We start from the raw sequence: 24,698 nt of genomic DNA, 5'->3' as shown, positions 1-24,698 counted from the left end.
TCGGCCACTGCTCTCGGAGAGGGAGGGCTTGGATCCAGCATGGCTCAGCTTCTTCTGCTCGGTAGTGGCCTGGTTACAGGGAGGAGAGTGATAAATACAATACTATCACAACAAAAGGCTTGTAAAAAAAAAACTGACAGTAGACTGAAGAGGGACACGCATACACATACACACACAGGTGGACTTTAAATAGAGCATTGATGTGGGAGTTATATCTGTGTGGCTCTGGAGAGGGCATAGAGAGAGAGAACGATCTTGCAAAACAATTTTTGGTTATAAAAGTGGACAGACTTAGAACTCAGCAGGACATGTGGCCAACGTACAGTACGAACCCAAAATATCAACAGTTCTGATACTCCAAGGTCTGTTTTCCTCTGCAATACAACACTAAGAGCTGGTGAGAGTGGTTGCTCATTAAGAATCATTTATATCTGTGTTGGGAATAAACGCTGCAGTTTCACACTTCTACAGCTAAACACGAACTGTCAAGAATTCCCCTTGTGTTTTTCCATTATTGGACAGTATGTTTCATGTGTAGCAGCTTTTCCTTCAAGAAAATGGCATCAAAACTAGATGGCTCAAAAACAAATAAATAATGGATGGACTTTGATGTATAAATAAAACCATATAACCAATATTGGACCCTACAAAGTGCAGAAAATTGAATCTTTGCGCTGCACAAATTTAGATATGAATGATTAATGTCCGGCATGACCCTGTTTCCTGTCAGAGAAACACTCTCTTCCCCTGCAGAGACGAGACACGGACTTCCCAAACGAGAGCAGAGACGAAGAAAACATCTTCTCAAATCAGGCGTGCCACCGAGACTCTGGCTTTTTCAAGAGTGAAAACAAGGGAAACCATTTGTTTTGCAACTCGGAGGATATTGTATACTGTACATGCGTGTGAGAGGCAGGGCAACTTTGGAGCAAGTTGAAGAACACGTTGATACTGGCACAAAGAACGATGTTCAACCAATACATTATCCAGTTTTGAATGACGTAGGAGAGAGAGCACCTTAAACTTCTTTTACTTACATCACCTGCACATTTGTTTTCCAAGCTGATGCCATGGTGACTCTTCTCTTCTTACATTCAGCCGTCTATCGTATCTGCTCTTCCTGGCAGATAGGAGCAAGTCTCTGTCCCAGTTACACAGACAGAAAATGTTCTATCCATGCAGACGCTGTAGAGCAGTCACCCCAGAAGCATCTATCTGCCTGTCTATCCCCTGCCCTTCAGAGACTCAGCTAGATTATCATAATGGGTTATGAAAACTTCACATGGAACAGTGCTTTTTCCGAAACAAGTCGGGGGGTGTGTGATAGCACCGCTGGCCCTTTTTATTAGCCTTGACAAAGCATGCCTAATGCCTTTAAATGTGCTGGTGGGAATAAAGAAGGGCGGCCCTAATGGAAATTTACTAACTCCGGTCCTGTGATGCTATCGTCTTGCGCATATTGTGGCTCCATGAGAACAGGACTAAAGGTTAAGGATTAGTGCAGCCCATAGTGTTTCTAATCCCCTTTTCTGTATTAAATTGCTTTTTAATCTGTGCCATTAGGACCCCTCTACACTTTTGAAGACTGCGCAGTGAGTGAACTTTTGGTTTGAATGACAGGAAATACTGCAGAAAAAGATACTGATATGGCAATAATGGTCAAGATGAAGTTCTTTATATGAGGATAAAAAGTAGAACAGAAAGTACTGGACTTTGAAAAAACTGATCTCGGTTCAACAAATTAAGATAATAAGTTCCTTCAAGATGCTCAGTGTGTTTTGACTAATTTGCACACTGCAAAATGTGAACTCTTGCAGTTTACAACAAAAAGAGCAAGAGGTGCAACAAGAATCAGTCCCTACATTTAATTATTTCACTGTTTCAAAATGTTTCGATGCAAACTTGAACTAGCATGGATTTTGGCAACTCAACACACCAGTACATAAAATACTATAACTGATTTTGAAGCAGAGATGTGCATAGTATGATTTAAGTTCAACAACGTTTAAAGAAAGAAAAAATATCATCATTATTGCCAGTTTCTGCAGTAATTAAGCATCATACATGTAAGATGCAGAAATGTTGTTGAATTGAACTTAACTACACCAGTTATTTTAGTAGGCAACTGTAATAGGTTTTGGTGAATGTTTGTGAAGTCTTCAGCGGGGCTTTTCTTTTTTTAACTAAGTTATACAGTTGATCTCTGCCTGTCACTGTTAGACTATTGAATCCACAGTGATCTTATACTGAGCAACTACAAAAACTGATTATTCCTTTGATTTTCAGTGTCACAGCATGATGTATGATGTTATTCATTCTCAAAAGAGAATTTCCTGCTTTTGTGTAGGAAGTAAATAACTGTGTAGTATTTTTAGTCCCAGTCAAACTTTTAGAGTGGTTCTGAGATGCTTGATATGCAAATACGGCTCCTGGACTATAATATCTGAGAAACAGTCCAAGACAACTGCTTCAAACATAGGCTGTTCATGTTTAAAGAAAACATACGGTAGCTGATATAAGTTTGTGCATTCTTAAGAATATGAATGTATGTTTACAGTTTTTTTTTACAATTGTATGTTTAATGTACATTTTACATCATTTACATTTTGTACAGTTTTTTTTTATTTTTTTATAGTTTCCTGAGAGACAACAAATGACATGACAAACCACTGGTCCAAGATGTGGATTCATCAGATCAGAGTGACCTCTGACCTCTGAGCATGTATGACTGTACAATACCTGACAATAGATGCCTGACAAGCCTCGGTTCATAATCACATAAATCCACCCTGCTGCAAAGTCCAGGCTCTCACTGACTCATGTAATTGTAATCTGGCTTTGGCTTCCTCTCTTAAATATTAAAACCAGAAGCCTCTAGAATGTTTGAACCTAAAAGCTGAATAATGACACACAAAATGTGGTCCCCTAATTTGGTTTCCAATGACCAATTACATGACCATAAATCAGAGTAATATAGCCATGTTGTGACAGCATGGGACAAAGTGGGAGCTGGAGATGTAAAAGGAGAACACCCTGAGAAGAGTTGCTCCAATAACGTAAATGAACAGGATTGATGATGCAAACCGAGGGTGCAGGGCTGCTGTTACATCCTCAGCTTTAGTTACCTGTTCCTGGTGCTCATTCCTCACCGAACCAGGTCGGGACTGACCCAAATTTGTGCAAACGTTCCATCAGTCAGTTTGTGTGAACACTGACATATGTGTTTCTGCACGAATTGCCACACAAGAGACAGGCACAATAAAGAGAGAGGATATAGAGGGCTGCATGTGTGACTTCTTCCTCTATAAGACTAAAGAGTCCTTCGCAGGGTTTTACAGCAGCAGCTCTCTCACCCTGTTCCAAAACCTCAAACCACTCAATCACTTGCACGCTCTCACTCACTTAGCCAGCCAAGCTCTTGTCTCTTTTCACATTTCCCCCGCAACCCCGACTAAACAGTGCAAGGGCACCGTGGGCCAGCTTTGCCCTTATTGTCCCCTCATGCTCCCGCAGAGGAGACATGGGGAGGCATCCCGACCAGTCGACCAACGGCTCAATTTCATTCTGAATGGCATGCAGCATCCAGGCTCTATGAAATGGAGCCTCATAATCAAATTGAAAAGCCTCAGTGCAGAACAGTTTAAATGAAGGCAACTCTCTGTCTCTCTCTTCTCTCCCTCTCTCTGTCTGTCTCTGTCTCTCTCTCTCCAGCTAGCACAAATCTAATAGAAAATCCTCATTCTTCAGTCTTGTACAGGGCTGCTGTGTTGCAGTCTGGAAGGCTTATACACCCTAAAAATGGAGTTGTGCTTTACAAAATCAAATGTGTTGAATTCTCTGTGTGTATGTTTGTGAGTTCGAGCATGTGGATGCCAGTCTGTTTAATTGTGTGTGCGTGCGTGCGTGTGTGTGTGTGTGTATGTGGGTGGGTGGGAGGATGTGTGCATATGTGTGCTAGTTGAACAAGCTGAGCCTCAGCCAGGCATTGGATTAGGTCGGATATTGACGCAGACAGTGTGCAACAACGAAACAAGCACGAGGAGGAATTGTTTGAGAGGATCCACGTGTATTTGTAAAAATCTGCGAACAGAGGACAGATGCCGACAAGGCTGACATGAAAGGAGGATCACGACGGAGAGAAAAAGAAGAGGGAAACGCGCCAGAACAATGCGGAGATCTAAAAATTGAGGGAACATGAGAGATGGAGGGAGTGAAAGAGAAGATAAATGAAAGAGAGGGCAGACAGCTCCCCGTGGGTCTCTCTGCCAGCCCCTGGAGTGATTGAGAGCTGCAGGCTATACTCTCCAGTTTGTCCCTGCACACTAGACGCTGTCACATTTCTCTGACAGGCCAGCAGGCATCACGGCTCCTCCGTCCATCCCTGACCAGCATGTGGATCATTACTCAGCGCTGGTAAAGACAGAGGAGAACCAGAGGCTTCAGCCCAATATCTAGGAAATAGGAATAGGAAAATCCTCCATTAGTGCGCTTCATCTGTGTGCTGCACTGGTACAGTATATATTTAATGTAGAATTCTGTCAGAGCATCAAATATTCAGAAATCAATACTATAAGAGTTCAAATCGCCATTCAAATCACGAAAAATTGTCATCTTTATCAAAAAAACTATTTCCTTGCAGAAGTAGAGAAGGCGAGCCCACTCCTTTCACTGTACTTCATGTCCTTACATCTCTGCTTGTAAAATAATGGCAGCTTCTGTGGTGTAAAATAAAGCTAACGCATTTAACAAAGACACGACATTCCCAGGGATCGAAGAGGCAGCCGCTGTTCAAAGATATTTCACAGAATACTCTCACACTGACTTCACAGGTCTGGTAAGGTCAGCAAGTGTGTGGACAGCTGCATGATGTGTACTGGGACAAGACTGGAATATATCTGTTGAAAGCCCATTGCAAAGTGTGCACGGTCTTATTTTTCACCTAATACATTCATCCAAACTCTTTCATACGCACATCTACTCGTGTGTGTGTGTGTGTGTGTGTGTGTGTGACAGTGCTCATTGTGTATCATCACCGATGCTACAGTTAAGATAATACAGTACAGCGCGGCACACGTCTCAAGCAGCGGTGTATTTCAGAAACCCTGCATCTCTAATAGAGGCTCCGCAGCTGTAGCTATCTCACTTCATTCCTGCTCCTGTAGATTTATTTAATATTGATACTGTAACATGAGACTTGATATTCTATCTCAATTCAAACTAGCTTTCGAATGTGGGAAAAGTTAAATATTTTATGAGCTGTTTGAATCTAAAATTAACACAGTGTCAGCACATTAGACCGTGCTTTGTGCTCCAGAAGAAGGTGTTCCTTAATTCATCATCTGTAGCACCTTCGCTAAGTTAGACCACTCCTCGTTTTGCTAACGCTACATGTATTTTGTAAGTATGATTTTGTCCAAAAATTGTTAACTAAACTGAAGTCAGTTCACATCTCCACTGAGGCACCTGGGCAGCTGAGACACTATATTAAATCTAAGAGAGGCAGATTTTGGATTTGCCTGCACATCGACAGCCCTGATACAGTTTAAATGCTGCATTCACTTAGCCATCTAGTGGACAGACACCTTCTTGTAACAGGGTTTTTGTTGATGTGCTGCAGTGAGTGTTTTGTCTTATTTCCTGTTGCTGGCTTGTCTGTTGAACAGGCCCACACACTATTCAGATTTGCTGGTTGATTTAGCTTAGCAGTTAGCAATGGCCCTCCCACTCTCCTGCTTGGTCTTGTTCAGTTTGTCAGATTTTTAGTCCTTCCTCTTCCTCCTATTAATAATAATACATGTAATCAATCATTTACCATAATAAAGGAGATGCAGATTGGGGAGTGTGGAATCCAGGCTGGCAAGGTAACTGCCTGGAAAAAGAGTTGTTTTGCTAGCCACGCATGGTCCAGTCATGTAGACTTTGGCAGGGGAAAATCTGAACCAGTCAATCACTCAGTCAGTCAGGAACATACATTATACCGTCCCTCCAGAAAAACGTGATAGTACAATCATATAATTCAACGCATAATAGCCTGCATATTATGTGGGAATTGCATTTTTTTAAAGACACCACACTTTCACTGGAGAAATTGGCGATTTCTGCACAAAATGCGTCACTGAGTCATGTTTATTAAGTTTTGAAATAAAACAAGATATTCCCAGCACTTTCTGTTATGTATTATGCTTGCTTATCATAGGAAGTCATTAGAAATTACTCTTTTTACATTAAGGTGGCGTAGCCTAGTGAGAACAGAGTGTTGGGGGAATTACTTTTTTTTTTTTTTTAATTTTTCATCAAATTGCATTTTTTCCCGCAAATTCCTGCAATTTCATCGCATAAAATTGCATAAATACTCTGCGTATTTCATTGCATTTTTAAAGAAAACATGCCGCATAATGAAGAATTTTTGCCTGCAACAATCACAACAAAATGGAATGACTGGTTATAGGGCTGTATATATATATATATATATATATATATATATATATACATATATATATATATATATATATATATGTATATATATATATATATATATATATATATATATATATACATATATATATATATATATATGTATATATAAAAAAAGATAAATTATAGATGGGACCACAAAAAAGGGCTCAGCCCTATAATAACATATATATATATATATATATATATATATATATATATATATATATATATATATATATATATATATATATATATGTGTATATATTTTTTATTTATTTTTTTATTTTTATTTTTTTATGGTGATAATGTCAACACTGCCGTGGCCTTTGGTGACTTTTCTCAAACCACAGTCTTGTCCTAGGGCAAATGACACAAATCTAGACCTCAGCTGTCAAAGTCCAGTGTCCAGTGTCACTCAGTGAAAATTGGTGATTCTTGTTATCATGGTCAAGGATTGTTTTGAAATTTCATTAATAGACATCTTAAATACACATTGTCATTCAGCGAGGACCATTAGTTGCATGTGGTAGAGATCTTGTCTACTACTTCTCAATTAAATTCCCATGGTGAAGATCTAACCCAACAACTCAGAAGGAGGAGAAAAGGCAACAATAAAATCTACACACAATAAACTGTGAGAACATTATAAAAAAAATTAAGTTCAGCACTGCAGTTGCCTGAGGGATGTTATAACCTTTACTGAGGCAAAGAACTAGACTAGAGAAATATGGGACAATGGCATTAACTCACAGCAGAAAAAGAAGAGATTCTCTTCGTGTTTAGGGCTGGCACCATTTAAAGATCACATTCAATCATTCTATGAATCATCTGAAACATGATGTGACCATTATTAGTTTGGCTTTTGTGCATTTACACAGTGGTAACAATATGCAGTCATGAAATAGAGGAGAAAATCCTACAATTATGTGAAAATTAGAAAACAGAGGATTTTCAAAAGCTGACACAGATGTTTAGTACCAAAGGGACAAATATGTAATGTACAATTAGTGTCCAAATCACTGTCTGAACACTATCCACAACAAGGAGGTTCAAATTATATGGAAAAGCTTCCTACCTTTTCCCTCCTTTTATTATTCAATTAGTGATTTAAAAAATAACAGCAGCCAAAAACAAGGCAAAACCTCCATGGGGAAAAGGGACACAGGTACATGCCTGTGGGAATGTGTTATTGTTAGGACTAATAACATACTGTGTTCAACAGGGACACAATGCTATTATAATTAGCACCCAACAAGGTTACTGCATGTGTGCTTGTGTGAGTGTGTCTTATAAACTAGGTCCTGGGGAGATTGGGGTTAGAACTGAAGGGGGGTTACTTTCCCTGTGGGACACCCCTGCCTCATTAGGAGCAGTTTTAATTTTCAACAAATTAAGGAGGAGGCTGTTAGAAACTTGATTTGTAGATACGGGCCATAAAGTATGGGCTGATCCTGATAAAATACTGAACAAACTGAATCTTGGCCTCGTGGATGCATAAATCTAATATACTATACGTATGAAAAGAGTGTGATCAAAACACTAATCTTACTCTTTCAATTTTGCAGATATTTTTAGATTCAATGTGCTTTACTCTTTCCAAAGATATCAGTATCTCTGTTGTCCATCACCAACACACATCCATAGATCCACTTAGAAACCATAGATAAAAGATGCTCCTTTTAACTTGAGAACTTTTTAAGTTCTCTTCACTATCAAAGAAATGTAGTGACAGATGTTTGAAAATCCATGTTACAAACAGGAAACTACTGAAAGCTATTAATGGGGCCAATTTGTTACAGTGAAAACATGTTGTTACTGTAGTATATGTTGTTGCCATGGAGTCTGCTTGGGCAGTACGCTACGCCTCCTGTTTGCATCCTCCATGGGGGACGAGGGGTGTTGGTGCAGGGTTAGCCTTTGAAAATCCCTGACTTACAGCAATCCGAAAGAAGGGCTTTGAAATACATAATTATACATTATATAATAATTATTGCAGTGCTTTCTGATGAAGCAACAGCATTAGTTATTGATTAAGGGAAGTGAAGGCAGCACTCACTGCTGCAGACTGTTCTGGAAACCAGTAAATATCACTTAACCAAAGATGGTTACCCAGCCAAGAACAAAGACTTGTGGCTCGTAAAATAACCAGTAATGTCACTCAAAGCTCAGAGAGTTTGTTTGCCCTCACTGGTGGTAAAACCCAGATGACATAACTGCAGAAGAGGCCGTGCTGCTTGGAGACCACATTAGACTCGGGTGTGTGAGCAGTGAGTGTTGATAGTCAGAAAAAAAAGTTAAGAAAAAAAACAACGACTCAGTTAAAATGGATTTAAATTTCTTTGGGAATGGATCAGCTTTTCTAACAAAAGGCTGTTACTGTTGGTTTAATTGTAAAGCATTTACAGTTTTAGTTGAATTTCCATGACTGTGAGGATTTACTTTCAAATCCCTGAAATCTTTTGCCTTACTGCACTCTTGTTATTTCATATCTTTTTTTTTACCCTACAAAATCTATTTTTACACAGTAGGAAAATGTGAGAAAATGACACACGACTGCTGTGAGACCTTTTTTTTGGTCCTGAATGAGTTGTGATATTGTTGTGAAATTTAAAATAAGCATATTCCAGATGAGATGGGTGATGGCACAGTATAATGTCAGTTGAATACCTCAGATCTGATCTTCTCAGTGCTGATGTGCGAATGCCTCCATAAAATCTGCTCCTTGAGGTTTGACATTGTACGTGGAAATGGAGGAGCATTTCTGCGTTGCACCAATCAGCTCTCCAAAGCATCCTCTTTATTTTAGCTAATCAACAGTATTGCCCCATTCGCCTCCATTGACTCCCATTATGGCTGATTGCTTGATTGATGCCAGATTTGTGCTGATAAACCTCTCATGAAGAGGCAGACCCAGTCCTTGACATATTCCCACACAAACTCAGACGTATGAGAGCAAGCCAGAAATCACACTCGCTCTTGTGCAACTCTGATACGCATTTGACCGAAGTGACTTACACATGTTTGTGTCCTACTTAAGAGTACTTTGACATGTGGAGCTCAGGAATAGGCACATCAAAGATTAACTTAATTCACACCCCTCCCCACCAACTCAGCTCACATACATCATTATAAGCTCTATAGTGGCTTATAAAAGACAAATGATAATGCACTTACTGAGCAGCGTAACGACAAAAGGTTAGTATCAGCAAAATATTCCCTGCCAACTTTCTTTGAAGTAACTGCCTACACTTTTTCCCCTCCTGACATACTGTATGCCATGTGATTACGACTTTGAGAGTTTCAAATGATTTAGCATATTGCTTGGAAACCATAACGACTGGTCATGTTAAGTAAGACTTCTAAGTTAAATTTAACTTTCTCAATCCTACCATTAGGAGATTTTTTTTAAATCACTGTTGACTTGAAGCATTAAATGGGATACAAATCAATATCATAGTTAGACTTAAAGGGATAGTTCAACATTTTGACAAATTGGCCCATTGCCATAATCCCTATAGTCATAGCAGTAGGTTCGTTACCTTCATTTGTCGGTGCGAGATATTTTTAGAACGGTGGACAAATTGTGACCTGCACAGCTATGCGATAATAACGGAACGTTAGGAGATGGAGTTGTTTTTGAGGTAAATTCATGCAAAACCGCTGCGCGCATTCCCGTCGGGGGCAGTTTTACGGCAAGCAGTCTCTACATTTGCCTCAAAAACGACTCCGTCTCGTAACATTCCATTATTATCTCATAGCGTGGTGAATGTGCAGGTCACAACTTGTCCACCAGAGCGTTTTGGAGTTGTCTGATTGTGTATTTGATGAGTTTGATGAGGGAAACCAAGAAATCCCATGAGCCTCCATAGCGTAGCTCTGAGCAGCTTGTGGCTCTGCTCCGCCGTTCTAAAAATAGCTTGCACCAACAAATAAAGGTAAGGAACCTACTGCTAAGATTATAGAGATGGCAATGGGCCAATTTGCCAAAATATTGAACTATCCATTTAAATATCCAATTGTCCCTTCGACTCCCTTCCCTTCCCTATGGTTTGTACAATTTATATATGACAGCATTGGAAAAAACATACTGTATCATTCATAAAATATAATATAAAACAGAAATCAGGACATATGCTGGAATGAATAGGAGAATAAAGGAAAAATGCATGTGAATGAATTCACTAACTGTACATGAGTTTATATGTAACAGAGGTCCGCGGGTAAAGCCACAGTCACGAGATACCAGTGAGGAGAAGTGACGGTCAGTGGTACTGAAGTTAAACTCACTCGCCCATAAAAGACATGCTAACCCACTTGCCAAGTGTTCTTTCACCACTTGGCGAAACGTCGCCCGCGGTACGGGAGACCCAGGTTCGAAACCCACTCAGGGCAGGCCAGACAACATCGGTCACATATAGAATAGCATTATTGTAGCGTACAGCATGTGAAAGTAAACAAGTGAGAAACAATGGCAAGTGTACGTCAAAAGATGCAGCTTACAAATGCAATAATATAACTGTGTGTGTGTGTGAGTTTGATAATCTATTAAAGAGAAAATCGTTATTTGTGGGACAAATAATGATGGCATAGTTTATGTGTAATTATGTGAGGACAAAAAAAACCTATAAAAGTGTATGACCAATAGTAGCAGCCTATTAAATGTGTGAGTGTTGGCACTTCAGTGTAGATTAATGTCACGTATATACCGTCCATTATCATCCACATGGACAATTATCCTCTCATATGTATACTTTATGCCTGAGTCTCAGATAAGTATAGTTATGTGTTGGACAAAAGTGACTATGATTGCACATGTAAGAGGGTACAGTGGTGTGTGTAGGAGAGTACAGTGTAACATTATGTAACATTATGATCCTGTGAGAACAAATATGAATTATGACCTAAAAGCCCCCTGTCCTTTTTTTTTTTTTTTCCAGCTAATCAAAACGACCGGTAATGCATGTGGTCAGGGACACTGGAGGCACACAAACACACTCAAAACACACCAAACCACAAAGGCTTGAAATATAGTTTAGTCCAAGTGGACTCTGAAGACTAAACCATCTTCATTAGGTGACTGTTCCCCTGGCGGCCATTTAACATCCCAACAGCACCACAGTGGCCATATATTCCTCGCAGAGATTATCACCCTTAAGTGCTCCATAACCCACACCACAATCCCACAATCTTTACCTCCTATGAAGCTGTATCCTCTACAGGGAGAACCAACAACAGCATCATGTGTAAATGCCACCGCCCTGACAACTTCTATTTTCATTGCGAGGTGATTGTAAGTCATTTGAAAACGAGCCCCTGGTAAATTTAGGCTGAGGCAGTTTCTTTCTGTCCCGAGGCAAAAACATCAATAGCGGAGAGAGAAGCCAGGACAACCTATAGCACATGACAGATCGATAGCTGCAACAAACTCAGTAAAGATTGACTGGAGAGTTGCCTGGAAACGTCCTGCGTGAAATTTATGATGGGAGGAGGACACGAGCCAACAAGAGAAGAAGCTAGGAGGACAAGAAAGGCAGAGAGAGAGCGAGAGAGAGAGAGAGTGATGGGGAATCAGGGGAAAGTCATTTTGTACCTCTCTCATCTCACATCTCACCAGTGTCTTATGGAGAATATATCAATTTTAAATACCAATTATAGCTTTTAATAGGGTTCTCTGCATTATGCGTGGAAAATAAACACAGACAAAAAAAAAGTCATAACACAGTGTTAATCTGAAGGCCATTCAGATTTATATCAGTTTTTTTTACTCCAGTTATCTTCTATTTTCCTTTCTAAGACAAGACTTTCCCATTGAGAAAAGGGGGGAAATGATATCTACTGAGGCAGACAGTATGTGTTTGACATTCCAATGGGAAAATTACTGAAACAGTGACAAGATGAAATGAGAAGATATCAGGTTTCATTGTTGCTCCACTCTGACAGAGAGCCCTTACCATATGTCACCCGGCTCCAGCATGCTCTGACTGGTGCAGCGGTCTTCCATAGACTCAGGCTAATTGAATATCCTTATCTGGCTCTGAACCCCCCCTCCCCTCCCCTCTTTTTCTCTGGTGAAGTGAAACAGAGGCCAGTTGAAAAAGCAGCACATTTGTATTCACCCACAGAGGCTTCCAGAAAAAAGATTGTAAGACATATAGACACACATCTACTGTACTTTAAGGAACTGCATGTAATCTTGTTTTCAGGTAGGTGAACCATACCCAGTACTGTACTACAGTCAAGACTAGCTGTCTTTCATGCTGGTCTATTACGTCTCACATGATAAAAGTTCTGGGAATTGTGCTAACAGCCTCCAGCTACAGTTTCCCTCTGTGATTTTTTTTCTCTTTTTTTCAGTTATGAAATTAAGTGCTGCAGTTTTCTAATGCCCCTTGGGCCCTCTAATGTAAATTGATTCTATTTAAAAAGAAAAAGAAAAGAAGCTGTTTCTCCCAGTCGGAGAAGAAGAGGTGGTGGGGCAGCAGAAACAAGTGATCAAAAATGGACTCTCAAAAAAAAGAGACGGGAGAGAGATGGGAGGCAGCTTTGTTCGTGAAAGGGTTAAAGAGAAAATGGCAGTGACAAAAGGGGAAGTGCAGAGACTGGTGGCCCATTAAGGGGTTAACAGTCGGAGGGAGGCCGATAATGGACGTTGGCGCAGCTGTATAGGAATTACAACACACATAGAGCCAAACACCATGGAAACCCTGAACATAAACCAGAGAAAAACACAGGGAGATGGACTGAGGGAGGAAAACAGGCACCACCACGTTTCTTTTTCTTTCTTTCTTTTTTTTCATGTCAGCATTGTGTGAACACTCACGAAATCTGATGAATAAAAATAGCATTCATGTACTGTTGTAAAAGAAACCAATGCTTTTATCCATTCACTTCCCAAACACCCATTAACACGTACGGTAACAGTTCAACCTCTTTGTAAACACGGCTGCAGATGCATAATTAAGCACAGAGACCAGATGCTGTGGCTCAAAAACAGGAAATTGTTCTTGGAGACGACTACAGCGCAACAACGCCGTGAAGGATTCCTGTAGGAGAGGGTCTTCCACATGACTACAAGCTGCCACAGAGTTAATGTGGCCTTTGCCACCAGAAGGCAACAGTGGCATCCACATGATAATGATATACTAAAGCTATCCTCCCACTCATTCACTCACTCACGCTCTCTCTCTCTTTGCCTTTATACATACACACAGGTACAAACAAATGTACGCGAGTGCAAATGTGCTCAAACACGCTACACACATGCAACAGGACAAAAACACACACACACATGCATGGCTAAAAGAAATGCTCTGTGGAGCAGATGTTTTTCTGCAGCTTACGTTGCCTCCAGTCAATCTCAGCAGACCCACAACTGTGTTATCCGTGAAGTCTGTTTCATATTCTCCAGCTAGGTGATGTGAGGTAACGAAGGAGGGGGGGGGGTGAAAGGAAAAACTGACAAAGCTGAAGGAAAGCAGCTTCATTCAACTCGTCTTCTGTTACAGTGTGTAAAGCTTGTGTCTTGGAGAAGAGCCACTATAGCTGATGATGAAGACTCACACATAGTAATTTACATATATTAGACACACATATAGTACACACACGCATACACAAAGGCCTCCAGATTAAAGGCTGGGCTCATGTTTTTATTCCCAGACAGAATATGTTTTGTTTGTATCAAGGTAACAAATCGTACTCAGATTTTTTTGTAAACTGCTGATGGCAGGGTAGATCTAGCTAGATGTGGATCAGCGAAGGTTTTTTGTTCTTCACTGAATATTTATCAGTGGACAGAGGAGGCTGTGATTGAGTTTTACAGGGGAACGCTTGTGTATCATGTGCTGTAAATTAAGTAGTGCAGCAGCTCAGGGGATCAGCAGGCAAACTCTGACCTGAGGGCATAAAGACCTGATGAGAAAGAGGGGGGAGCGAGCGCATCCAATGAGAGAGCACAGGCAGAGCAGAGGACTCATTATGAATATACGCATATGTATTCGCATGCATGGCTGGTGCTCACGCGCTACGCACACATGTGCACAGGCGCGCACAAAGCAAACACTCTCAGTATGGAATTTCACAATGGCAGGAGAAGCTCTCCAAACTTACATTTTCAAGGGCAGGCTGCAAGCGAAGCGTTGGTCGACAGCGTGAGCAAAGTATGATGAAATCACACATCTCTCACATCTCGTTAATGCACTCTGCTCTCCCACCAAACACTGTGTTTAACAAACATTTGAAAACAGCCAGCAGGCAATATTGAAATGACTCAATGAGCTCGCACGTCGACGGTATTAAAAAGGTGCGCATGCTCGCACACGTACAGTATGAAGCCATCAACTGTACATCTGAATCTCTCCAGCTTTGTAATGAATGACAAATATCTGCTTACAGCTGCATTACTCATACTCTCATACTCTTTTGTGTTGCGATCATGCCCTAACGCAGGAACAGCCTCAGATCAATAACCTAATTAGCCATAAGGCATATGCATTACGGTGATACATTATATGCCTGACATCCCTTGGCTAGAATCTCACAGGAATTACCATATAAATGAACTGCGGCCATTTATTAAGCTAAGAGCCGTGGTGGGAACTTGGCATGCTACAGGGTAGAGGGAAAAAAAAGCCAAGTTACAACACACATTAGAAAAGGAAAACATCGTGAGAGGTCGAGCAGTCAAGTTACAAATTGCATCGACTGCTGGCAGAGCGAAAACATCTGCCATGCTTTGACTCTATCTGCGGAGTAAGTTTGCAACGAGGCTCATGGCAACTGAGGAAACCCCCCCAACACTCTTTCTTTCCACCCTTTGTATTCAACTGGACTGCAAGTAATTCAATACACCTCTCCTTGTGCAGGCTCACTCAAATGAAACGCAAAGTGAATGAACTATACCAAGTGGAGCAGTGTTGGAACACCACTTACAGTACCATCAGCATTTGTGTGGGCTGCCCTCCACTGTGTGTATGTGTATGTGTGTGTGACGTGGACATGTGTGCAAGCCCTTACTGTATGCGTGCGTGTTTGTTAAAGGCAAGTGTGAAATGAATCGTAAATCCAAAATATAATCTTGTTCTGCACATGATTCCTTGACCAAACTCAATACCCCCGAGAGAAACTGCTACACAATACCAAGCTGATCTCTCCATAGCAACACACATGGTAACACAAATCTATTTCAGAGCAGGAGTGCAGCCTTGCACTTAAACACAGCGGATGGAAAAAAAAAAAAAAGAAAGAAAAAAAATAGGGAAAACAGCAATCAATTTTTAAAAGAGCTTCATGTTCGTACTTACTGCCTGTGTGTTGCCAGCCGCAGCCGAAACCAAGAGGCTCCCACTGCTCACACCTACCTCTCCTCATACAATTGTGAGCATTATCAGAGATCTACAGCAGTGCCACTCCTTCGTCACATACGGAGGTTGCAAAACTAGGAACTGCCCCTTGCCTGACATTTAATTGTTCAGTGGGGTGTATGTTTACTTTCAAGGTGTTGGCTGCCCTTCACAGACTCGCATGCATAAGGCAGTGGAAACATGGACGCCTAATGAGAGAAAAACAAACGGAGGCCCCCGTAACAACGAGATGACCGATAGAGAAAGTTTACATCAACATAATGTTTCTCCTGGCATAAACCCGCTGGTAAATCAGAGCCGTAAACAGATCTGTCGACATCAATTGTTCCAAGCTTCAGCATTCAGTGTTACCTCAGTGTTATTACGGAGCCAAGACAAGCACATGACTGATAAGATGAACTACTTTTTAAAGAGAGCCACAGTGGGGTTTTTTTTTTATTTTTTTTTTTTAATCTAGATGGGAGGAAAGCCACACTAAATATAAGTGTAGTGGTAATGATCTTAATTATAAGAAAACGTCAACACTCAAAATGAAAGCAGAAAAACTTTTTTCCTTTTTTTTTTTTAAAGGAAAAAGTGTTTGATTTGCCCCTCAGTTGTTCATGTTTCTGTTCATGTTTCTTGTTTCTGCAAGGAAAAAATTCACACTCGACTCTTCAAAGCTTTCACACATAACCACCACTAAACACGACCACGCTAAATCCTCCAGACAGCGTCAAAGAGACACTAAGTTGGTTGCAAGTGCCACTTTGATATATACTGTGTTGACCTTTCCTAGATCATATAGGGTGATTATACGCATGTTGCACTGCAGTTTGGCAGGAGCTGCACAAAAGGCTTTACTGTAATAGCTTTCCTCCTCTTTCGAGCCATCCATTCTGCAATGACACATACAACCTTATGTTCTCCAGAAAGGTGGGCTGGCACTTGTCTGACACACACACACACACACACACACACACACATATACACACAACATACACACACTTACAGCTACAGGAGAGCAGTTTACAGGCCCAGGGCACCCAACAAACATGGGTGGTGTGACAGCAGAAGGAAACATTGGCACCAGTCTATGAATATTCTATATTTCTTTTTTTTTTGCTTTTTAACCCTTGATCCGATTTTTTTTTTCCAATTTGAATTACGAAATCAAAGACTTGCATTGCATAATAACTAGTAAACAGTGAATATCAAGCACAAATATTTGTTGTATTTAAATTTATATTACAGCATCAGAAATCAATTAATCATTTAAGTCCTTTTCCAGGCAGAAATATCAAACGTTCTCCAGTTGCAGCTTCTCAATTTTAAGGATTTGTTGCTTTTCTTTGTCTCGTGTGATAGTAAAGCGATTATTTGGGGCTTTTGGACTGTTAATTGGACAAAAATAAAGCTATTTCAAGAAATCATCATAGGCTTAGTGAAATTGTGACAGACATTATTCGCCGTTTTCTGACATTTTATAAGAAAATGATGAATTAATTTGTCAAAAATAATCAGTGAGAGCTGGGTCACAACATTACATAACATTTTCTGTTATTGTGTTGTGCCTGCTTGGTTGTTTTCTTTTGGAACGTGTAAAGCTGAAAGAATTACTCGACTAATCTATTGTTTGATTAACTGAAGACTTTTCTTCTCATCAGTTGTGATAAATGATCAGTTGTCTTTAAGTAAAACTACCCAAACATTCACTGGTAAAAGCTTCTTAAATATTCAGATTGGCTGATTCTCTACTAAATATACAGTATATAATGGAAAATTACTGCATTAATTGGATTAATAAACTGAATAATCTTAAAATGTTGCCTTAAATTATTCAAAATCAATATAATCTTCAACATCAATTAATTGAAGAACATTTTGACCTTCCATCATGAGTTGTTAACTAAAATACTGGTCGATTTTGTCACCCAAATGCACTGGGAAAAATTCAAAAAATTCATCAGTCTTTGAGGTTTTCCCCCCAAAAAATCACCTGTGATGACCCAGTAAGGAAAGGAAGTTGTGTTATTGTAATTTCTAAAAATGCAAATAGGTTTAAAAGTGCACCCCCATTTCTAGGGCATTTCTCGTGTTCTCATTTTGACTTCTGTTAGTATTTTATTCTCTTTCAGACTTCAGAAAATCCCTGTTCATTTCAGGCCTTGTGTGGCATCAAATCTGACAAACAGTGTAAGAAAAAAAAACACACATTGAAAAAGACCTCGGTCGAAACGTCTGTGTCCTGCCTGTCCTGGTGCTTTACTGATTAAACTTTCCAAAAGGATTTTTGAGCGTGCTGGCTTTTCTCCTCTGATCAAATCTGACAAACAGGAAGTGATTAATCACAGTTTTTTACTGAACACGACATCTGTGTTTCCTTAAAAATCAGCCTTGTTAAACAAGGGCAAATCCACCACTGTTTATGTACTACAGTGACCCTGTAGGGGATATCACCATAGCAGTAAGTGGCAAGCATTAGAGTACTTACACAGCCTATCACAATAGAAGCAGCAATGCACCTTTCAAAGCACAATGTTATTGAGGCAGGACACAATATCGTACTACCTGCCATCAGTTCAGTGGGCTGGCTATAGAGTTTCAGGGTGTGCTGTGGGATACTGTAATCGTATACACTTTATCAGGCTTGTTCTGTCAGTGTTTTGTTTAAGGGATTTCAAATGGGAGTGGGGGTAGGGACTGTCTCATTAAGGGCAAGTCAATAAGATGTAACCACGATCCCACAAATATCCGTGAATAGATAAGCATGTCTAGCCATATCAAACTACTTGGCGTGGTTGGATCTGAGCAAGTGGAAAAGGTTTGATACTTATACAGAGTCTGTCATTGGAGCACTTCTAAGATTTTCATCCTTCAGATTTCCAGTTTCATGATTGAGACAGGATTATGTCATACTTGTGAAATAAAAAGCAGCATACAGTGGTCCCAATGTAAACCACAGCACTAGTTTGCAGTGGGAATTAAACACTAAGTGTCTGAAGAGAAGCTAATTATAAAACACGTCACCGTCACCGCCGTTTTGATCGTTCTAAGTAGTCGAGTTGTTTTAAGTTATAAGTTGTTCCCTGCTGAAAGATGGCATCGCTCTCCAGCTTTTAGCTTCACTTTAGCCATCACATCAGTTTGGAAAAACAAAGAAATCATGCAGTAGCATAGTCGAAATGGTTATGAAAGACATAACAGTCCTACAGCTGATTAAAATCCTTGCTGCTTTAAACAATAATGACTATTCACTTGGACTATTTTAGAGCTATCAAGGAGTCTTTGTAACGAGGTTTTACACTATAATTAGTACAATATGGGCTTTCATTCAGTATTACATAATGATAATAGTGTCATAACATCCTCCTGATGTTAACAAACAAGATTTTATTTTGGGAAATAGTTGGATTTGTGTATTTTTTCCTTTCTTGGTTTAGATGAAAAGAAACAAATAAACTGCATCCCTAAAACTTACAAACTACAGTTTCATGATGTCATAATATTATCTTTAGGTATTTAGAGACGAAGTGGTAGTTTATTTAGACAAACACATCTGGATCCTCCACTAGTCTTGCTAAGCTCATTTGCATCATGGTTTTCTGTGCTGCCCACCTGTCGACAAAACCACCCAGTGATTTTCACAATAATGGCAACTTCAAGAGAAAAGTTTACTTTGCCTTCAGTCATTTGGTCATTTTGCTGTTCAGTTCTGCTGATGCTCCAAAATCGAGCCAAGTTCAGAACAGTCATGTCAAGGTGGTTCGATGTACCACCTTTTGCAACTGGTGCCAGCTCAGCCCCTGGAAACAGCTGCAGCATTTTAAAAAGGAGTCTGGTGCTTTTTATTTAGATGCTGCACCCTCATCAGGGGCCTGCTCGTTCCTGCATGCTCTACAGCCATAAACACTTCACCTCGTGTAAATGCTGCGGGAAGAAAAACAACAACAAACAATGGTGGAGACCAAATGTACAATCATCAATAAGAACTAAAAAAAAACTTTCACAACCATAATGAACATGTGAGACCAATAATTAGCCATAATGGGATGTGCAGATTTCTTGTGAGAAAGATGCATTTGAACACCTTGATGTCTTTCGCTTTTTCAGCTTTACCTTTGTCTTTAAGGTCCAAACTGTGCCAAGACGTGTTTTCTGCTCTGATGTGACATAAAGACCATTAGACTCTCTAATATTTAACTAAATATTGAACCAATAACATGATGATGGTCTTTCATGCTCTCAACCACTTTCACATTGTCTCTCTTTTCTCCTCAAGACAGTGGATGGTGACACACACACTGCCAGTAAATCTGCATCTTGTAATAATTGGAGATAAAGAATAAGCTTTAAATATTACCTCAGAACAGCCTATCGTCTTTGAGTCTTATTTCTTTCTCCTCTACACACACACACACACAGACTTTTCCACTTGTTACCACACTTTTACCTAACCTGTGATTTCATTTTCTGCTAGGATATTTTCACTCGTCTTACAACCTTTGCTTGACATCACAATCCGAAAGATGTTTCCATCCATGTTGTTGCTTTATCTGTCATCCAATAGGCAAGCTCAAAATTTTCTGGTCACAGATTAGAGATGGGTTTTTTTAAGCCCTATATCGTTTTTATCACCATAAGGTGTCTTTACATCTATGGTTAGTGTCCGCATATTATAAAAACCCATTAGAATGACAGGAGTATTGGACTATAATGTGCAAGAAAGCTCTACCAACCTTCCAGCACTGCAGAAAGTGAGTTTGGAAGTGTGTTGAACACCAAGCAGCAGCTGCTCACACTGACAGGTACAGGCCTAATGATATAAAGCTATAACCATTAAGTCAGAAACGGTGTCTGGAAGCCAAAGTATTAAAATTCCCCCGCTCAGATCCCCCTCTGTTCTGTGGAAACAACAGGCGCTTTGTTTCCGATTCAGCTGCCACGGAGCGTCATTTGAATATTTTCAGTGGGCTACCCAAAACAACACTGCAACATGGAACAGGTGTGTGCGCGCGCGCGTGTGTGTGTGTGTGTGTGTGTGTGTGTGTGTGTGTGTGTGTGTGTGTGTGTGTGTGTGTGTGTGTGTGTGTGCTTCCGCGATCGCGGTTTTTTTGGGGGGGATGTGCACGCGCCTGCCTGTGTGACCAAATCAAACAAACAGCAGGTCAGATGAGGAAATATCGCGTACATTTATGGCACTTACATCGGTGTTTTTTCTGGAAATGCAGCCCACTGAATGACGACTCCAACACCCCACCTTCACACATTACACACACACACACACACACACACACATACACCACGCGCGCGCACACAACATACACAAATGTGATTGTGTTCTATCAAAATCATATGACAGGCGTGGTCATTGAGTGAAAACGCTTAGGCCAATTTGTTTTTGTGATTGGAGGCTAATTAGCTGAGATCGCACATGAGATTATGTGAAAAAGGCAGGCTACCTTATGGAGGTCGATGCGTATCCTCTCCTCTCCTTTATGTGGGCTCTCTGGCCACAGGTGATAGCTCGAGCCGTAGTTGGGGCTGTCTTTGCTGCTATTGCTGCAAGTCGCAGACGAGTTCCCCGCGTATGCCTGTTGTGTTACCGGGGGGGTTACGCGGGAGTCGCGGCTGTGTGGCTGCGCTGCTGTGCCTTGCGCGGCGATCCTCCCAGACTTATTGCGGTCTTGTTCACAGTGCTGCGGACGCTGGGGACAGAGCCCCAGTGCGCCTTGCTGCCGCTGCTGCTGCTGCCGCTGCTGCTGCTGCTGCTGCTGCTGCTGCTCTTGCTGTTGCAGCAGTGGAGCCTGGTGAGTCCTACATAGCTCTCCCGAGCCGCTGGCGCAGTAGTTGATAGGCAAGCTGCTCCCCACCAGTAGCTGTTGCTGCGCTCGTAATTGTGGGATCTGCTGTTGCTGCTGCTGCTGCTGCTGTTGCTGTTGCTGCTGCTGCAGGTCCTGAGTCTGAGACTCAAATGCTCTCCTGTTAGCCTCGGTTGACTCACATACATTTAAAGAGCGCCCTTTCTGCGAGTTTGCACGGATTCCTTCAGGGGAGGGGTCCCTCTGTTGGAGTCTTAAATGACTGTGCTGTTGATGCTGTTGATGCTGTTGATGCTGTTGCTGCTGCTGCTGCTGCTGCTGCTGTTGCTGCAACAACTGCCTGTGGTCTCGGTGCCCTCCTGCTCCTCCTCCTCCCCTGCAGCGTTCCACGATGCTTGCCTGTTGGTAATTATTGGCACTCCTTCGGAGTCGATCCCCCCTTTTAGATTCCCGGGAAAAGAGCAGAGAGGAGGAGGACGACGTTGGTGGCGGTGGTAGTATAGGCGGCGGAAAAGGTGGGGAGGGCTGCGGTGGGAGAGAATCGACAGGATGGTGCTGATTTTGAGAAAGGCTCGCCTCCTGCTCGGAAAAACTGCAGTGGCAGCTTGGAAAAACAGGCTGCTTCTGTGACTGCGGCGGCGGCGGCTGCTGCTGCTGCTGCGAGCCGGCCGGGGCCCAGGGATCCTGCTGCAGGTGCGCCGGCTGCCCGGTGCTGGGTTCACAGCCTCGGTGTGAAGGTCGCTGGGCGGTGTCGTAGCTCGCCAGAGGTAGAGGGTCGCCGCTGTGAACAGGTCTCCGAGTGGGCTGGCTCAGACAGGGGAGCTCCTGGAGGCTCTGGCGGTGAGCGGCGGTGGTCGAAGTGCGGTCTCGGTGGTGAGAAGAGGGCGGGGGCGGCAGGCTGAAAACAGGAGTGTCTGGGTCTCGGCTCTGCTTGCTGCTTGCTTGCTTTTCGTCGGGGATTTGGTGCTGATGGACAGCTCCCGCGTACCGATGCCGCATCCCCTTGATCGCCTCGTCTCGCTGTGGTTGCTCCTTTGCCGTGCAGAGCTCCGACACCCGTTCATTGCGATCAGTCCCAGCAGAATAGGACCGACTTGTATCATTGGTAGGTTTGACCAGGACCTGCCTTAAAACGTCACTGTACAGCCAAAACACCGCCTTCGACTGAATATCGGTCCATTGCCTGCTATGCGCACAGGTTGCAGCGGATCGATCACTCCTTAAGGGTGTTAGGGATATTACAAGAATGGGACTATGGAGATGGAGAAAGGTGTTTAAATCCAGCTCACATGGTCGATCATCTTAATCCACTGTGGACCCAATAGATCGACTTTGTCAGTGTTGCCATAACCACCCCGCATAATCAGAAATCACTTTTACTGCTACGTCACCCAAACAGATCCATAGGCCTGTCAAACATTATGTTTTGCCTAACCGAGCGTCACTGAAACTCATCATGATCAACTCTCACTGATCATATTCCCTCCAAGTTAGATGTCCGCAAAGTGTTAGTATATAAAAAAAAAAAAAAACCGAGCGCAACAATAATCACACTCTTGGTTGATATCTATTTCCAAGGCACATTTCCACTTGTTGACCCATAGAGGAGCATATAAAGTGAACAGGGCTGTAACGATTACCTCATGCCATACAGCCTGTGCCTTGTAGTCTGCTATTTAATAATTTAGCAGAATATGCCTGGTTTTGTATTACCAGGCAGAAATATTGAGAATGGGTGTTGCTGTGGCTCGCAGTGTGGTGTGTGTGTAGTTGCGTGCGTGGTATGGTGCGTGTGTGTGCGTCGCTGCTGTTGCATGCTGTCGATATAACACGGTAAAGGCTTCACTGTCACAGCAGCCGGGAAAAGCGGCTAGATGGAGACAGAGGGAGGCGAGGTGCAGACGGCGCTGTCCGCGGTGCTGAAGGAGTTGGGACGTACATCTGCAACAACTGGTTCTGTCCTGGTGTCGATAAGTAGCCACAGGATGGATGATTGTCCATCAGGTGTCATACAGAACGTCAGAATAAAGCAGTCTGTCTTTAAATAGTTGATACTCACATGTCCAACACAACGAAGAGGTGCATATCATTCTTCATCAGCCAGTACTGGCCATGTAGGGAAAGACTGGAACTGAAAGATTTCCCCTGCACTGGTCCCAATTGTTTCCTTGCAAAGCTGTAGTGGAGAGAGATTTACACAAAGAGGGAATTTTGTATTAGAAAAGACTAAAACTATATCACCTTGATTTAGTTATCCCAGTTGCCCTACATGTCATCATGAACACCACTATGTGACTAGGAATTTCAGACAACAGTCAGGGAAGTAGAAAGAAAACAACAGATAACAACAACCAGAGTGATACAATTTAATAAAGACCAAACTGTTTATATGTAGGGTTTTAAAAGCTTTTTAAAATATGGCCAGGGCTCGGCCGAACCACTGAGGGAGAGTTTATTCCACGGTGGTGCAGCTAAAACAGTAAAAGCATGATGGCTCTTTCACTTGAGCTTAGGACCTCAGGGGTCTCAATGCAGAATTACGAGTTAAAGTATCAGAAATATATGACGGCTTTAAAACTAGAATAAGAGAGCTGTGTGGCCAGCTGGTTTGGTGCTATTGAACCGAACCCCATCACCACTGTGTCGGTATGAAAAAGCTGAAAAACTGAAAACTTTTTCTTTTCTTCTGTACATGTAACTTGTTGCTGTTTGTAATTTGTTGTCTTTACGCTTAATGGGAGGGTCAGCATGAGAAAATATAGGAATAATCAACAAAAAACACATAACTTTTAGCGCAAGAGATAGATAGCAGTTGAGGCTGAGCCAAAGAGGCAGGAGGGGATAGGGATGGAGAGGGAGCCAACTTTTACATCATACATTAGCCATTCTTAATAAGTAATAATCCTTTCCTTAAAGCTGGCTCAGCCATTTGGAGTTTTGATGGGTATAAAGACTGCAGCAGTGGCACACTTTGCCCAACCACTGGAAGAAAGCTGAGGTACACTCTGTTTTATAGCTCCATGAAGTACTGCAGGAATCTGGAGTGGAGCTGCGGTCAGGGCTGCATTAGAAACCTGATCAT

The 24,698-nt window shown here is 41.7% G+C and overlaps 1 protein-coding gene across 1 annotated transcript; it reads right to left on the bottom strand.

The window, feature by feature from the left end:
• Nucleotides 1-11,422: 11,422 nt before the first annotated feature.
• LOC311000583 (uncharacterized protein) lies at nt 11,423-22,615 on the bottom strand (the record flags this gene model as incomplete). The annotated part of the gene is made up of 3 exons (XM_083991321.1): nt 11,423-11,431; nt 21,257-21,493; nt 21,803-22,615. The coding sequence occupies 3 exons, from the start codon at nt 22,613-22,615 to the stop codon at nt 11,423-11,425; spliced, it is 1,059 nt and encodes a 352-aa protein (XP_083847447.1).
• Nucleotides 22,616-24,698: the final 2,083 nt, after the last annotated feature.

Source organism: Trachurus trachurus, assembly GCF_905171665.1.
Source record: "Trachurus trachurus genome assembly, chromosome: 17".
Classification (NCBI taxonomy): Eukaryota; Metazoa; Chordata; class Actinopteri; order Carangiformes; family Carangidae; genus Trachurus; species Trachurus trachurus.
Note: the sequence above shows the minus strand (reverse complement) of the source record. Positions and strands in the feature narration are given on the sequence as shown.